General features: G+C 67.3%; 1 protein-coding gene across 3 annotated transcripts; it reads right to left on the bottom strand.

The window, feature by feature from the left end:
• Positions 1-650: 650 nt before the first annotated feature.
• On the bottom strand, positions 651-10,966 carry CRTAC1 (cartilage acidic protein 1). Of its 3 annotated transcripts, none has more exons than XM_068688234.1 (15): positions 10,840-10,966; positions 7,451-7,647; positions 5,957-6,153; positions 4,964-5,094; positions 4,183-4,339; positions 3,595-3,729; positions 3,269-3,414; positions 2,999-3,135; positions 2,365-2,447; positions 2,173-2,273; positions 1,921-2,089; positions 1,612-1,757; positions 1,458-1,500; positions 1,162-1,305; positions 651-903 (listed from the first exon to the last, which is right to left on the bottom strand). In XM_068688234.1, exons 1-15 carry the CDS (start codon positions 10,888-10,890, stop codon positions 791-793), a joined length of 1,950 nt encoding a protein of 649 aa, XP_068544335.1. In that variant the 5' UTR covers positions 10,891-10,966; the 3' UTR covers positions 651-790. The 3 variants fall into 3 exon arrangements, with proteins under 3 accessions (XP_068544335.1, XP_068544336.1, XP_068544334.1); XM_068688235.1 differs by having other exon boundaries at positions 7,451-7,658; positions 10,840-10,922; XM_068688233.1 differs by lacking the exon at positions 10,840-10,966 and adding an exon at positions 7,816-7,988.
• Positions 10,967-15,654: the final 4,688 nt, after the last annotated feature.

Raw genomic sequence — 15,654 nt, 5'->3', positions numbered from 1 at the left:
AGGACCATGCCCAGGGAGGCTGGGGGGGCAGAAGCAGGTTAGGGGGGGCTGGCAGCATCCACCCACAGCCAGGGAGAAGCCACAGCAGCAGCAGCAGCAGCATGCAGGTGTCCTGGGGGTGGTGGTGCAGAGCTGGCTGCAGTCCTGCAAGCCCTGGGGAGCAGCACCCATGGGCAAGGTGGGGGAGAAGCGAGGGGAAGCAGCACAGCCCTGAGGAGCAGGGACCCTCCAGGGGGACCCTCCAGGCATCTCCTGCCAGCCTCCCCCCAAGGCCAGGGGGTGCTCCCAGAGCCCAGTTAATAGACAGGGTACAGTTTATTGGGGGGATTCTCCGGGACTGGGGCTGGAAGACTGAGCAGGGTCCGACTCCAAACAGTGGGGTCAATACGTTAAAAAACAAACCGGGGGGGTCCCTCCCCTGCCGGGCTGGGGGGACCCTCCTCTGGCGGTGCCGGGGAGGGGGATCCCCCCGCTGCAGCGGGGACAGGAGAAGCAAACACGTCGCAGGCCAAACCAGCAGGCACATGGTACGGTATCAAGTCGACGGAGCAAGCGAGCGCCGGGGAGGCGGCGGCGAGGCGAGGGGAGCGCTGGGGCTGCTTTCCCTGGCTGCTGTCCCGGGGAAGGTGCCGCCTTCCCCTGCCCTTCCCGAGGCGGCCGCCCCGGCACGGCGCAGCCGGCGCTTGCAGGGCGGTTTCGACATGGAGAGAGAGAAAGAGAGAGAGGAAGAGACAGGCAGAGGGCGGCCGGTCCTTCCGCCAAGGCTGCTCTGGCGAGTTACGGGCAGGGGCTAAAGTGCATAGAGGCAAAGGCAGAGTCCGAAGCCTAGAGGGAGGAGGGCACCTTGGGGGGGCCAGGGCCAGCTCCCGGCAGAGGGGTATCCCCCAAAAAAGGCCACTTGAGCTGCACAGAGAACGAAAGAAGGAGCAAGAGAGAAAGAGAGAGAGAAGGGGAGTCAGTGGCAGCTGGGGGGGAGGTGTGGGACCAGCGGGCACGGAGACGAGCAGCTACGGAGCTGGGGTGTGGGTGATGGGGCAGGTGCCCAGCGGGGCGCAGGAGGTGGCCGGGCCCTGGGCAGGGGCACAGCACCATCGGGGGGTGCAGCACCATCTGGGGGCACCGCTGCAGGGCTGGGGGAGGCTGGTGCCCGCCGTCACTCACCCACGCAAGCCGTGCCGTCCTCGTTGGGCTCGAAGCCCCGGCTGCAGCGCTTGTTGCTGCGGCAGCGGTACCCGCCGTAGGTGTTGATGCACACGGGCTTGTCCCGGGGGCACACGAAGGGGAACTCCGTGCACTCGTTGGTGTCTGCAGGCAGAAGGATGTGGGCTGGGAGCTGCTGCCGGTAGCCCCCTGGCTCCTCCTGTGCGTGGATGGAGCCACGCACGAGCCCTGTGGCTCCCTGATCCCCGCTGCTCCATCCTTTGTGCCACTTGCCCACGTCCCCAGCAGCCACTCACCTACACAGCGTCCGTTCTCGTGCTGGGAGAATCCCTGCCCACACTGCGTTTGGGGGAGAAGCAGACACAGCCGGGATGGGGCAGGAACCGGGAGAGCCCAGCCCCTCATTCCTGCCCCTCAAAACTCCCCCTGCGCCCCACAGCCAGCCCTCACCTCCAGCGGGGTGGGCACCAGCGGCTCCTCTGTGTCCGGGGGGTAGGGGACCTCCAGCACGGAGTTGGTCTCACTGCTGGCCACGGCTCGCACCAGGACACGGCCATCGGGCCAGGTCACCTCCAGGCTGCTGGCCTCGTCGCGCCCTGCAGGCGGGCAGCCTGTTAGCGGGGCGCCTCCGGGATGGGGATGGAGAGGAAAATCCTCCCCTTGCTCCCACAGCTGGTCCCTGGGTGCTGGGGACGCAGAGCTGGCCGCTGCCTGGGGGTGCTGTCGGGGTTTTATCCCCCTCACACCTCTCCAGCTCACCCAGCCCGAAGTGTGCCACGGGCTCCATCTCGCACAGGTACCCCGAGCCGCCGTCGATGATGCGCAGGTGGGCGCCGCTGCGCCGCGTGAACAGCACCACCTTGGCCCCCCGCGCAAAGGCCCCGAAGCGGGTGCGGGGGATGACACGCAGCCAGTTGTTGGCAGTGCCCTGCCAGGGTTGGATGGGCAGGGGGTGAGCCAGGAGAGGGGGCAGGGAGGGGGGACGGTGCAAGGAGCCCCTGCTTGACTCACCTGGGTGCCCTTGAAGATGGAGATGGGCTGCGCCATGGACTCGCCATGGGACAGGATCAGGTCCAGCATCCCATCGCCGTCAAAATCTGTCACTGCACCCCCTGTGAGGACAGGATCAGGTTGTGCTGTGTTATGAGGGCACGTTATGGCAGGCACACCCCGGCACGAGCCACCCCTGAGCTGGGGACCCACCCGTGCCCCGTCCCTCGGGCTCCAGCGCATCCCCTGGGTTCAGCTCCTCCACGATGGGGTCTGAGTGCTCTCTGCGGGTGAGCCTGCCGGGCACAGAGGGGGAGTTAGTGCCAGCCCCCGTGTCCCCATGCCTGGAAGCTGCTGGGGGACAAGTGCCTGCTCCTCCCTGGAGCAGCTCGGTAGAGAGGTCACAGCCCCGGTGGCACCTGGAGGGCATGGGGTTGGCAGGGGTGCTGCTGGTGGCTGAGGGACTGGCCATGCACCTCACATCCCCCACCACTGCCACAACCCTTGGGGACTGGAGAACCCCTCCAGGGGCTCCCAGCTCCCCACAACCCCCCCCCCCCCACCCAGAGTGGGTAGGCAGACAGCGGTGAGGCGAGGGGGAGCCACCAGGCAGCGGCGAGGAATCGATCCCCACAATTAGTGGGAGCCACGAGCAAGCTTCCAGGCGGCTGCTGATCAGCGGCACAGGGACCCCAGGGGCTGCTGCAGGCACGGCCGCCGCAGCTGGTAATGACACGGGGAAGGGCTCAGGCATGGCTCCTTCTACGAGCACAGCCTGAGCGGGGGTCCCCTGTGTGCCAGCGGCGGGGAGCGGCACGGCGCGGGCTGCTCGTTCCCCCGGCCCTACCGGAAGAGGCGGTTGGCAGAGGAGCCGCGGTAGGCGATGTTGTTGAAGAAAACCTCCAGCTCCTGGTCGTTGTCGAAGTCGGCGGCGATGACGGTGCGCACGGGGGACGGCATGGAGAACTTGGGGGTGGCGATGTCCTGCGCAAGGGACGGGCAGGGGCTGCCAACGCGCACGGCGAGCAGGAGGCCGCTGGCAAGCGGGGCTCGGAGCCACAGCGGGGTGAAGCTGGGGTGTCCCCAGCAGCGAGGGCTCGGCAGCCCCAGCCCTCACCCGAAATCGGACGCGGCCGGGGGCCCCCGCCTGCAGGTAGAGGCGGTGCGGCCCGTTCCAGTTGCCGTAGACGATGTCCACGCGGCCGTCGCGGTTGAAGTCGGCCAGCGCCACACCGCGTCCGTGCTGGTAGGGGTCATCCAGCCCTGCGAGCAGCAAGGGGACGGGGAGACAGGACCCTCCCTGCTGCTGTCTCCCCGGGACACCCCTGGGGACGTGGCCCTGTGGTCCCCAATCTCAGCCATCAGCCATCCCCTGCAGTCAGCGGGGCTGTCGGTCCCCGTGTCCCCTCCACCCGGGGTTGTCCCTGCTGTCCCCCTACTCACCCACGGCAGCTGCCACGTCCCGGTACGTCCCGTCCCCCCGGTTGTGGAAGAGGAAATTGGGGCTGTTCTCGTTACCGCAGAATATGTCGGAGGCACTGTCGCTCAGGATGGGGCCCACGGCCACCCCACGGCCCCCTGGGGACAGCAGCCAGGGGTGAGGGGGCCGCCCTGCCCCAGCAGGGTGCATGCCCCTGTGCCAGTCCCGGTGCTCCTGGGACCCCCTGCGCCCCCTCCTTGCCCATCTCCCTCCTTCAGTCCCTCTCATCAGGAGCTAATTGGGGCTGGCAGCCGTTTGTGTCACTTCCAACCTAATCACTGCCATCGCCATGGTGACAACACTCCTAATTAGTGACAATTTACCGCCACAGAGACGGGGCACGGCGGCGGTCCCAGTGGTGGCACGGGGCGCAGGCTGGCACACACCTCTGCCAGCATCCCCAAGCCCTGCGGATGCCACGGGGGGGTCAGCAGGCATGGGGGGGTCCCACAGCTCCTTCCCATGGGCTGTGGGGCTGCTGATAAACGGGGCAGGCAGGCAGATGCGTGGCACAGGTCATGGCACGGGGCTGTGCCCTGTCCCCTCCGTACCTGTGTACCTGCTGACGCCCGCCTGGGCGGCCACGTCCACGAGCACCACGACGCCACGGGCAGGGTCGCTGGCGGCCACGTCCATCTCGATGAGGGCGTGGGGGCCCACGTTGCCGCTGGCGTAGTTGGCGATGTAGATGGAGTACCTGCCCGAGCCCTGCGGCCGGCGGCACCGCCTCAGCGCCCGCCCGCGCCCTGCGCCTTCGCCCTGCTCCTCCCGGCCAAAACCTGGGCCCACGGGGATGGGGTCGGGCTTAATCCTCCCTGCTGTGGGGCTGGGAGCTCTCAGAGGGCCTGGGTGCATGGCATACGGGCAGCAGTGCCTGGTGAGGGCTGGGTGAGACCGTGGCTAAAAGCACATGGGACTGGGGACGGCCACCTTGTCACTCTCCAGTTTAGGGCACCCTGTCCCACCAGCTCCCCAGTGGTGCGGGTGCCCCCTCCCTCCCGTCCCCACCGCCCTCCTTGTCCCGTGCAGCAGCAGCTGGGCCCTGATTTAGCGATAATCGTTTGGAAACAAACTGCTGGGGGAGGAGGAAGAAGAAAGAGCAGGTGACAGGAACATAAATCACCTCGACAGGCGCGTTTATCAGCTAGCGGCAACCGCGCGGACAGGCGCCCGCAGCCCTGACAGCCACCGGCTGCTGGGAGGGGGGGACACCCTCAGCCCTGGCAAGGGTGGGATGGGGACAGTGCCCACGCGAGGGGAGAGGTCCCGGGGGCTGGTTGGGCAGCGGGGACATGGGGGACACCCCCTGGCCACCCTGCCCTGCCTGCTCACCGTCCGGTCCACGCAGGCGACGGAGCGGCCGGCGAAGCGGCTGGCCACGTCCCGGTTCACCTTGTCGCTCAGCAGGTCCTCCCAGCGCCCGTTGCGGAGCTTGAAGAGCTTGTCCGTGTAGGTGGCCATGCCTGGGGGAGCACGGGTCAGGGGGCTGCGCAGCCATCACCCCCCCCGAGCCCTGCGTGCAGCCCCCTGGGACGTGAGCTGGTGGTGCCAGATCCCAGTTTGCTCCCCGAGAGCAGGATCGGTGCGGGGAGCCCCATGGCGAGGCGAGCATCCCAGCCCCCTGCTCACGGCACTGTGAGAGCTCCCGTGGCTCTGAAGTGCCACCAGGAGACGGAGAGAAGAAACAACTCATTAAGGTAAAATGTGTCTCAGCAGGGCACAGCCCCATAGATCATCCCTGGGAAGGCAGAAACCGCCGTGGTGCCAGGCGCAGGCAGCGAGCTGTGCTGCCCGGCACAGTGCCGTGGCAGTGCCGGGTTTAGGGACAGGTGTGCCGGCAGCCTGAGTAATTGGGGGAATCAGGGACATACATCTGCTGCTGTGGGATGGGGACAGGGCAGAGCTGGGTTGGAGCAGAGACACGGGGAGCTCTTGGGGTGCCTGGTGCCAGATTGGGGCACAAAGTCTCCTCCCAAAGAGGGGCACCCCCAGGAGCTGGGACAGCACCAGCAGGGCAGGATCAGCCCCTGGCTTTGTCCAGAGGGCACGGCTGCTGCCAGGCACACCGGGACTGGCAGCACGGCATCCAGAGCACGCATCCCCAGCGGCGAGGGGACACTGCTGTCCCTCTCGGGGTGCCGCGGGGAGGGCGGTGGGCAGCGGGAAGCGCTGACTCAGCAGCTGGCCGGGCTCCGCGTCCCGCCCGCGCTGCCATCAATCAATGGAGCCACTCAACTGAGAAATTAACTCCAGCCCGCACACATCCCTCACGCGCCGAAGGTCGCGGGCAGCCGTGCCGGGAGCCTCCCCCCTGCCGGGGCTCACCGGAGAAGGCGTTGTTGGTGTTGAGGAAGTAAACCTCCTCGCGGCCGTCCCCGTCGATGTCGCAGGCGGTCACGCCGATGGCGTTGCCCTGCCGGTCCCGCAGCGCGTAGTAAGGGGAGCTGCGCTCGTCCTCCGCCACGTTCACCAGCCGGCCCCGCGCCTTGTCGTACTTGAGCACCAGGTTCGGGCCGTTGTACCTGCGGGTGCAAGCAGGAGATGGGTCCCCGGGGGTAGGGGACAGGAGGAAAGCCCCTGTCCTGTCCCCGTGTCCCCTGGCACTGCGCACTCCCCACAGTGGGCATGGCAAAGACCTGCATGGTTTGTGGTGGCCGAGGGACCCAGGCTGCCCTCAGCACCCAGATGTGGGTCTGCCTGCCCACGGGGAGGGCTCAGCCTGGGCCCCTTCCAGTACATATCGGGCATCCCGTGTCTGCCCAGCAGCATGGGGCACAGGTCCCTGCCTGCAGCCTTTGGCAGGGCAGGCAGCACGCAGGGCAAATCCTCTCGGCACGCTGCGCCCCGCAGGCTCCCCCCTGCTCCCGCCCTGCACACCAGTAAACAAGTTACACAACGGGCCCTGCTGCTTACAAAACCACCGCTGGCTGCCAGCAGTGGCCTGTGCACCCCCGGGGAGCCCCAGCTGCCCAGGCTTGGTGCTCCCTTGGGCAGACACCCCCAGTCCCTGCAGGGATGAGCCCCCCTCGCAGGGGCAGCAGGCTCCTGAGCCAACCCAGCAGCATATGGCCATGTGGGTGCCCTGTGCCAGCAAGGGACAGCCAGGCAGGGCTCACGGGTGAGGGATTCCCCCCTCCAGGTGAGGGCACGTGCGTGTGCAAGCCTCCCTCGTGGAGGAGCGTGCTGCACACATGCACACCCAGCCCGTGTCGCTGTCCCCACGGCTGGGACCCGCTGGCAGCAGCTGCTCCGCGTCCAGCCCCGCTCTGATGCTGGGGCAGCGCAGCACACGGCTCCTGCCTCCCCGGTTCCTGCCAGCCCTTCCGAGCCATCACACCACTAAAGGGCTATAAAAAACCTCCAGCCAATTAAGCGAATCTCCAGAGAGCGCTGAGTCCTGTCAGCGGAGCCGAGCTGGCTCGGGGACACGCTGGCAGTGCGCTGCGGGGTGGGACCCGGCCACTGGGAAGCTTCCAGCACCCTGCAGAGGGTACCTAGCCCCAGAGCGGGGCTCAAGGCACCTGTGAGACCCCATGCAGACGCCCTGCCAGCAGGGACACCGGGGCACCGCACACCTCCTGCCGGCTGGAGGGGCTCGGCAGGGGATGGGGATTAGCAGAGCTGTAAGCCTTCCACAGTCAGAGTGCTCAGCTGGGCACCACGTGAGATTTTTTTTGGAGAAAACCGAGTTTGAGCAAGTAAGGGGATCAGCAGGGATGCTGCCAGCACCGGGACATGGTGCTGCGAGGAGCTCCTGTCCCTGCGGGGCCACCACATCCTGCTGTCCCCAAGGCGCCGTGTGTGGGTGCCCCTACTCACCCCGCCACCACGATCTCGAAGTCGCCGTCGGCATCCAGGTCGGTGACGGCCACACCGTAGTTGAGCTGCGTGGGGTTGCTGTCATAGTCGGGCGGCAGGAGGCGGTGGGTGACGGCGGTGAACATGGGCTCGCTGCGCTGCGAGCCCTCGCTGAGCCAGGCCAGGGACAGCAGGCACAGCGCCAGCATCCTGGGCACCTGGGGGAGACCTGCAGCCTGTGGGCTCCCCGCTCCGTGGAGCCTCAGCCCCCCTCTGCCCTCGCACGGGAGCTGCTCTCTCTCCCCTCCTCGCCCCCCATCCCACAGCCCCTCATTTCTCCAGCCCCAAGCCCCCCATGTGCACAGCCCTGCCTGGCTGCTGCTCACCCTCCGGGCTCCTCGGGCCAGCAGTGTGGGGCTGGGAGCGGGGCCGTGGGAGCACATCCCATGGGAGGGACTGGGTGCTGACAAAGCTGGGCTCAGCCACGGCTCGCCCTGCCCCAAGGGGCTGCGGGCACCCAGGATCCCGGCAGGAGGAGATGTGGATCTGGTGCTGGGCTCGGCAGGGGGAGCAGGCAGTCACCTGGCTGGGGAGGTTGCGCCCTGCCCGGCCAACCCTCCGGAGCTGGGAAGGCCACGGGAACACAGAAGGGTGACTCCGGTGTGCCTCAGTTTCCCCATCCTGACCCACAGAAGGTCCCGAGTTGGAAAGGACCCCCCAAAGGATCATTGAGTCCAGCTCCTGGTTCCACACGGGACCACCAAAAATCAGACCGTACACCTGAGTCATCCAAACACTTCTTGACCTCTGTCAGGCTCGGTGCTGCGCCCTCATCCCTGGGCATCCCATCCCAGTGCCTGACCACCCCCTGGGTGCAGACCCTTTCCCTAACCCCCAGCCTGCCCCTCCCCTGTCCCAGCTCCATGCTGTTCCCTCGGGTCCTGTCGCTGTCCCCAGAGAGCAGAGCTCAGCGCCTGCCCCTCCGCTCCCCTCCTGAGGAGCCGCAGCCACCATGAGGCCTCCCCTCAGGCTCCCCTTGCCCAGGCTGGTGCGGTTCCTCCTGGGGACCCCGCGGGGGCAGCTCCCCCCGGCTGGCAGGGAAGGTGTGTGTGTGCGCAGGGATGTGGCCACGGGCAGGAGGTGCCGGGAGGAGAGGCTCGATTAACCCGGGCTGCGCAGAGCTGTGGCTGCCAGCACTGCTGGCAGGGCTGCGGAGCTTCTGGAGCTGGCTCTGACCTGGCTGTAGCGCAGGTGACAAGCAAGGTGGCACTGGGGACAGCCACCCATGGGGCAGGCAGTCCCCTCCGGGGGACAAAACCCCAGTGGCAGCAAGCTGCACATCCCCGGCAATGGGTACGGTCCCGTGAGCTGGCTGGGAGCAGGAGGGTCTGGAGGGACAGCTGGGTGGCCCAGCAGGGGACACGGCTCTGTGGTGCCATTTGGCTGCTGTCCCCACTTCCCCAGGAGCAGCAGGGTGTCCAGCAGCAAGGGAAAGGGAGTTTTTTCCCCCCAGCCCACCCGGGCTCACTAGGACAAGCTACCCACGCACAGACAGGGCTGCAGGGCTGCCCTGTGACCCCAAGCCCCTCTCTCTGTCCCCAGCCTGCAGGGACGGGTGGGTGGCTGTCCCCAGGCAAGGCTCTGCCTCCCCTCCAGCTCCCCCTCTCCGCAGCTTGGCCCGCTCCCCGTGTGCCCCCCCACCCCATCCAGCTGCAGACAGCTTCCCTCCAAGTTGGATGGAGCTTTTCCAGGAGGAAACAATGCTCCTGATTGGGGACAAAGAGCCCTTCCCCACGGATCCGGTGCTGGGTGCCACGGTGGGGGCTGCCCGGCCCGGAGCCAGGCCATTTTGGGAAAGAGGGAGGAAGATCCAAGCTCCTCTGGCGGATGGGAGAGGCCCCGTGCCTCCCAGCATGGCAGGAGCCTCCACCAGGGCTTTGAGGATGCCAGGCCCTGCTCATGCAGCTGGCACTGAGCTCAGTCCTGTCGTGTCCTGACCCTGGCTCATCGCGTGGTGTCTGGAGGCAAGGTGACCCCAGGAGCTGCGGTCACCCCAGGGCACCTTGCTCTGCATGGCGGAGCCTGGTGGCACCGAGCCGAGCTGCGGAGGATGGGAAGAGGAGCAGGGGGATGGGGGCATGGCAGGAAGCGCCATGGGTGCCCACACGGGGACAGGGTGCTGGCCCCACAGCTGCTCCATGGCAGGGACGTGGCTCAGGGCCCTTCCATCCCCATGCATTGTCCTCTCCATGAGGATGGGCTGGGGACAGGGTAGCAGCAGGGTGTGTGGGACCAGGCAGGGGGTCGCACCCCACAAACCCCTCACCACAGCTGGGTGATGATACCCGCAGGGCTCCCCATGCACGTCCCCGTGACCCTCAGCACAGGGGGACAGGAGCTGGCTGCCCGCACGGCCACCCCATCCCATGTGCCACCGTGGCATCGCCGCCTGCCGTGCCGCACGTCCCAGCGGTGTCACGCCCCACCACTGCAGCAGCATCCCATCCCGGGCCACAGCCACCACCAGCACTGCTCTGACACTGCGTGACACCACAAAACAAGGGCCCCATCACACCCCAAAGGCACCTCAGAGCGGTGACAACACGGTACCACGGCAGTGCCCCGTGTCCCAGGGACATGGCTCTGCCCCTCCTGCCACCACTGTGCCTCCCAGGGCAGAGGAGGGCCGGGAGGTGACCTGCAGACTCGCTGCCCCTCTCCCACGGGGGCCGTGGTACCTCAGGGATGCCAGCAGCACCCCTTCCCTAGCACCTCGACCCCAAGCAGCCCAGACCCTGCAGTGCCAACACTCCAGCTGAAGCCATGTGCCCCGGGCCAGGCTCGGTGCTGCTCCCTTCCATGCCCCCCTTGCAGACCCCGGCCCAGGCTCGCATCCCACCAGGGGTGCTTCCGAGGGGCCCGAAGCCCCCAGCTCCTGCCTGTCCCCATCCTTGTCCCTGTCCCCTCCCATGCAGGACTCCTCAGCGCCGGACCCGGCACGCTGGGGCTCAGCCAGCAGCAGCTAATGCAGTGTGGAGACGAGCAGTCACCTCCGCCTCGGAGCTCAGCCCGAGGGGACACCGGGTCCTTGGGGGGCTTGGCTGGGGCATCACCACCAGCCCCCTCCCGCACAGCCAGACACACCGAGACCCCTCTCCCCACGCCCCCCACCCGGTGGGAATACCCCCGAGAGAGGGGCTCCCCCTTTCTCCCCTCTGCCCCTCGCCACTGCCACGTCCCCAGCACCCCCAACCCCACCGCGCACCCCACGCCCCCTCTCCCACCCCCCTAAGCCCACCGGCGCCCCCTCCCCACACCGGCTCCCAACTTCCCTCGCCACCCCAAGTCCCCGACAAAGTTACCGGGGATGGGACCCGGGGTCGGGACGCGGGGGCGCGCCCCCTACTCACGGGCGCGGGGGGCTGCCCGGTGCCCCCGCGGCGGCGGCGGGGGGAGCGCATCCCGCAGCGCCCTCCTCGCCGCCCGCCTCCGGCTCCTCGGCGCCCGGCTCCCGACGGCTCGGGCCGCCCGAGCGGGCTTTATGTAGGGCCGGGGCGGCCGCGGGCTCGCCAATGAGCGGGGCGAGGGGCGCCGCTGCCAATGGAGAGCGGGGAGGTGGGGCTGCGCCGCGCTGATTTACTGCCCGAAATTGCAGTGGAAGCACGGCCGGGCAGCGCCGCTCGATACGGAGCCGAAATATTACGGGGGGACCCGCTGGGGGATGCGCCGGGAGTGTGGCTCGTAACCTTCACGGGGCGGTGGCTCGACCCGACCCATCCCATCCCATCCCATCCCATCCCATCCCATCCCATCCCATCCCATCCCATCCCATCCCATCCCATCCCATCCCACCCTGCTGACCCCGAGACCCCCGGGGGCACAGGTCCGAGTGCTCAGGAGCGGAGCCCCCCCCTGCAGGCAGCCCCCACGGGGATTTCCACCCAGGGCACGGTGAGGGACGAGGGATAGATCTGCCCTGTCCCCTCTGCCCTGGGGACAAGGGCAGTGTGACTGTAGGCAGGGAGGTGACAGGGAAGCCCCTGAAGCTGCACCTGAGCACTCAGCATCCTCCCCATGCCCTCATCTGCATGGCCCGTGGGTGCCACTCTGCTGTTGCCACTCTCCCTGGGGGGCTTGGAGCAGCTGTGCCCTGTTGGGCAGCATGTGGCAGGGGCCCCATCTCCACCATACAAGTCACGGACTTGCCAAAACCTCACCAGCAGCCACTGTGGGACTGGGCACAGAGCTCTCCGATGTGGAAAGGGGCTGTGGCAGGGATGGGGACAGCACTGTTGGGGCACTGCCTGGGTCACCCCACCACAGCACATCCGCAGGCAGCTGAGGCTGCAGCCACAGCACTTGTACTGGTCTGGGCTGCTTCTAGTGGCAGCTCTTGTGCCCTGCTGAACCCCTTGTTCCTCACCGGAACGTGGCTGGCTGCAGCTTCTGCCCGTTTGTCCCAGTTCTCCTCTCCCTGCTGGATTCGAGAGCTCTCAGTCCCGGTGCTTGTCTCCCACGGTGCTGCTTCCACGTGAGCATCAAGTACACCTCCACTGTATCTCCAGCACCCTCTCACAGGGTGCCTGCCTGAGCAGAGGGCTTCTGCACGGATGCCTTCAGTGGGTCCCCGCGGCTAGCAGGATGGTGGCCAGGTGTGGGAACCTGCTGTGGGGCAGGAACCACTGCTGCCCTCAGTGTTCACCGTGGAGAGGCCAGGATGCCAGGCAAACCTGGTGTGAGTGTGCACACGTGCGTGCAATGCTGTGCTCGTGTGTCCTTGTGTGCCCCAGAGCTGTGGGCGCGCTGTGCCTGCAGCCTTGCACACGTGTGTGCACTCGGGGCAAGCACCCGCCTGAGCCCAGCACCCCGCTGAGCCGTTAGCTCGTCCCCGGTTTGGTAACCACCCCGCTAATTATTCACACAAACTCTTCCAACACCCTCCTGGCGAGCAGCAGGTACAGAAAACAAACACAGGCAGCAAGCCAGCTGCAGCACGCCGTGACTGTGAACGCACCGGCCACATGGGGCTGGGGCATGTGTGTGGGGCTGCAGGGTGCCCCCCGATACCTGCTGCCCCCCAGGACCCTCCCCATGGGCTGGGACATTTCTCTGGGGGGACGAGAGCAGGACCACAGCCGTGGTGGCCGTGCTCCAGTCCCTGCGCCCCGTGCTGGCTGGGGACACGGGCGAGCACCCAGGAGCTGCAGAGGGGAGTGGAGGGTGGGCAGGAGATGAGCCGGGCTGTGCCGGGGAGGCGAGGCAGGGCGCACAGCACGGAGCCTGCCTGCGCTGGGGACAATGGACAGGAAATTAGAGCGAGGCGGCAGCGAGACATGCTGCGGGGGGAAGGGAGCCTGAGCTCCACGGAGGGCTGCCGGCAGGCTCGGGGAGGCTCTCTTCTTCTGGTGCTGGGACCAGTGGCCCTCGGGTGCTCGTCCCATCCCTGCCAACCCATCCCCTGGCTCCCTGCAGCCCTGTGCCTGGTGGCTCATCCCCCAGCAGGACGGGAATCAGCTCGGGGCCAGCTGGGTTCATGGCCCCCCAGTGTGTCCCCTCCAGCAAACCCCAGGTGGTGCAGCACGGACTGGGTGCAGGTGAGCAGAGCAATGCTGACTCCGAGCACTGTCCTCCAGGACACTTTCCTGGGGCTGGCGTTGCTCTTTTTGGAGCATCGCGAAGGCTGAGGCACCTGCACACAGCCCGGTGAGCACCCAGCACAGTGCCCCAGCACCCGTGCAGCCTGTGCGCACACCCAGCACGCACACACCATGCACACACCCTGCACGCTGCATGCACACTGCTCCTTGCTGCATCCCCTGCCCCGGCCCGTGGCTGCCAGCACAGCTCGGGCAGAGCCTGCCAGGCCTCACCACGCACCCTCGCTGCTTTTTGACCGTAGAAGAGGGCGCATGATGTCGCCAGCAGCACGCTGCAGGATCCCTCGGCTGCCGAGCTGCCCCTGGCTCCTGGCCCCGCTTTCTTCTCCGGAGGGGGCTGTGCTGGGACCTCCCCGCTCCGAGGGTCTAATTTCCACCCTAAATGTATTCATGGATAATTTATCCCCAGTTGTTCCTGTGCTAATGTTGTCTTTTAGCTGAAATAGCTCTTCTCCTCCCTGGCGTTTACCCCGCTGATGTATTTATAGTGAGCGCTCTGTTCCCCCGCAGCCTGCGCCGTGCCGTGCACGAGCTGCCGGCCTCCCGCTGCGGGTCCCCCGGGCTCTGCCTCCCCCGGCAGCCCTGCGACGTCTCTGCTCCTCTCCTCCCAGCACGGACAGGTCCCTGAGACCCACAGAGGGCCACAAGCGAGTCCCCAGCCCTGCCAGCAATGCCTCTCCTGGTGCCTCCTAGGATGGCTGTTGCCTCTCCCATGACTGCGCACCCCTCTCACGGTGGCTCACAGCCTGTGGGTGATGGATGCCCACGCTTGGCAGGCTCCTCGCTCCGTGCCTCTCCTCCCTGCTGTCCCCTCCCTGTCACTGTCCCACGGCACTCGCCTGTCCCAGGAGCACAGGGGCTGCTGCCTCCCACCCGTGGCATCCTCACGGCCCACCCTGGGTCCCTTCCTCCTGCCAGCCAGCCTGGCAGCCCCTGGCGAGGTGCTAGCACTGGGGCCAGGTCAACCCCAAGGTGCATTTTGCCTCGTCTTCCAGTCCCTTTCATCACGGGCTTGCCGTGCTCCCTTGGCAGCAGCAGGGCACGGAGGCAGTGCCCCAGCACCCTGCCCCTGGCTCTCCCCGTGCCCAGACCCGCACGTCCCCCAGCCACTCCTGTCCCCGTGCGCAGTGCCCCCGGGTCCCCACGCGGACTCTTCCTGTCGCCGGGACATCATTAGAAATGTTAATTATTAATTATCACTAAAAGCCCTTTTTGCTGCATTGCTGTTCTCTGCCGATCTCTCTGCCCCGTGCTGCCTGTAACCGGATCTGCCCGCGATCGGCTCCTGCCTCGCCGTGCCTGTCCCTGCTTTCCCTCCCTACCTGCGGGGGCTCGGGCAGGGCACTGGCGGCAGACGCAGCCCCTGTCCCCTGCAGGACGTTGTCCCCTGGATGAGCCGGGCTTGTCCCACCTGGGGACATGGAGGAGGTGTGGGACCGCCCTGCCCCGTGCCAGCAGAGGGGACACAAGGCTGGGGAGGGACCCATGGGGCCTGGGCCCATCAGCTCTCCTTGGCCAGGGCCATGGGGTCCTCATAAAGGGGCACGGGGATGGGGCTGCCTGGCTGGGGGGGGCACAGCAGGGTGGAGGCCTTGGGCTGTGCCCGGATGGGGAAAAGGATACGAAGGCTGTGGGGAAAGCTGGGCGCTGCCGGCAGCCAGCTGGGGCTGGCAGGACCCGTGGGGCATCGGAGGAGCCGTGCAGTTGTGGAGAGGCAGGGAGATGTGCGCCCTGCCCCGCTCAGCCTCCTCTGCCAGGGCTCCTGCAGGATTTATCAGCTCCAGGTGGGTCCCGCAGATGGATCAGTTCAAATCAGGGTCCACCAAAAGCAGTGGCTGTCACCCATGGGTGGCAGTGCCATGGCCAGCACCGGGTGAGACGTGCGTGGATGGAGACCCAGGCACTGCTGGCGGGCAGGAGGCACCTCCTGGTAGCATCCTGGGTGCCTCCTAGGGACCACAGCCACATCAGATTGGGCTGTGACAGTGACAACAGGGGCTAATTTGGGCCAAGGCACAGCCCGTGTCCCCCTGAGGCATCTCTCCTGCTTGTCCTGCCCGTTTCCCAAGAGCCGGGCTGCCCAGGTAGCACGCTCCCCAGCCCAGGGGTCATCACCCACACCCCCACACTGCTGCACGGCCATCAGGCACGGTCCTGCTGAGCAGGCTGGCAAACAGGAGCGTGCAGGGAAGGAGACAACAGCGATTGCTCAGGGAGATTGCGCTCGGGGGCAGGCTCCCGGGGGAGCGCAGGGAGGAGCACCCAGGCTGCTCCTGGAGCGGTATTGATTCCTGCAGCACAGGCGCTGCTGTCCCTGCCCATTCATTTTCCATGTGCCGGAGAACAGAGGGAGCAGGAGAGCCCCGCTCCCCTCCCCGGGCCAGACCTGTGCTCCCAGGGGCAGGGTGAGGGCTGCCGGTCCGCAGCCCCATCGCCTCCCTGCCCGCCAGCCGCCGGCAGCACCGGCGCCTACCCGCACCATGGGCTGCTTCCTCGCATTATACAGCGCTGTCACGAGCCGCCGGGTCCCCAGGTGTTTGGTGCAATAATGCAAAGCAGATCTAATCT

The sequence above is a fragment of the Anas acuta genome, chromosome 7 (assembly GCF_963932015.1).
Source record: "Anas acuta chromosome 7, bAnaAcu1.1, whole genome shotgun sequence".
NCBI lineage: Eukaryota > Metazoa > Chordata > Aves > Anseriformes > Anatidae > Anas > Anas acuta.
The sequence above is the reverse complement of the archived record's forward strand: the minus strand, read 5'-3'. Positions and strand labels throughout refer to the sequence as shown.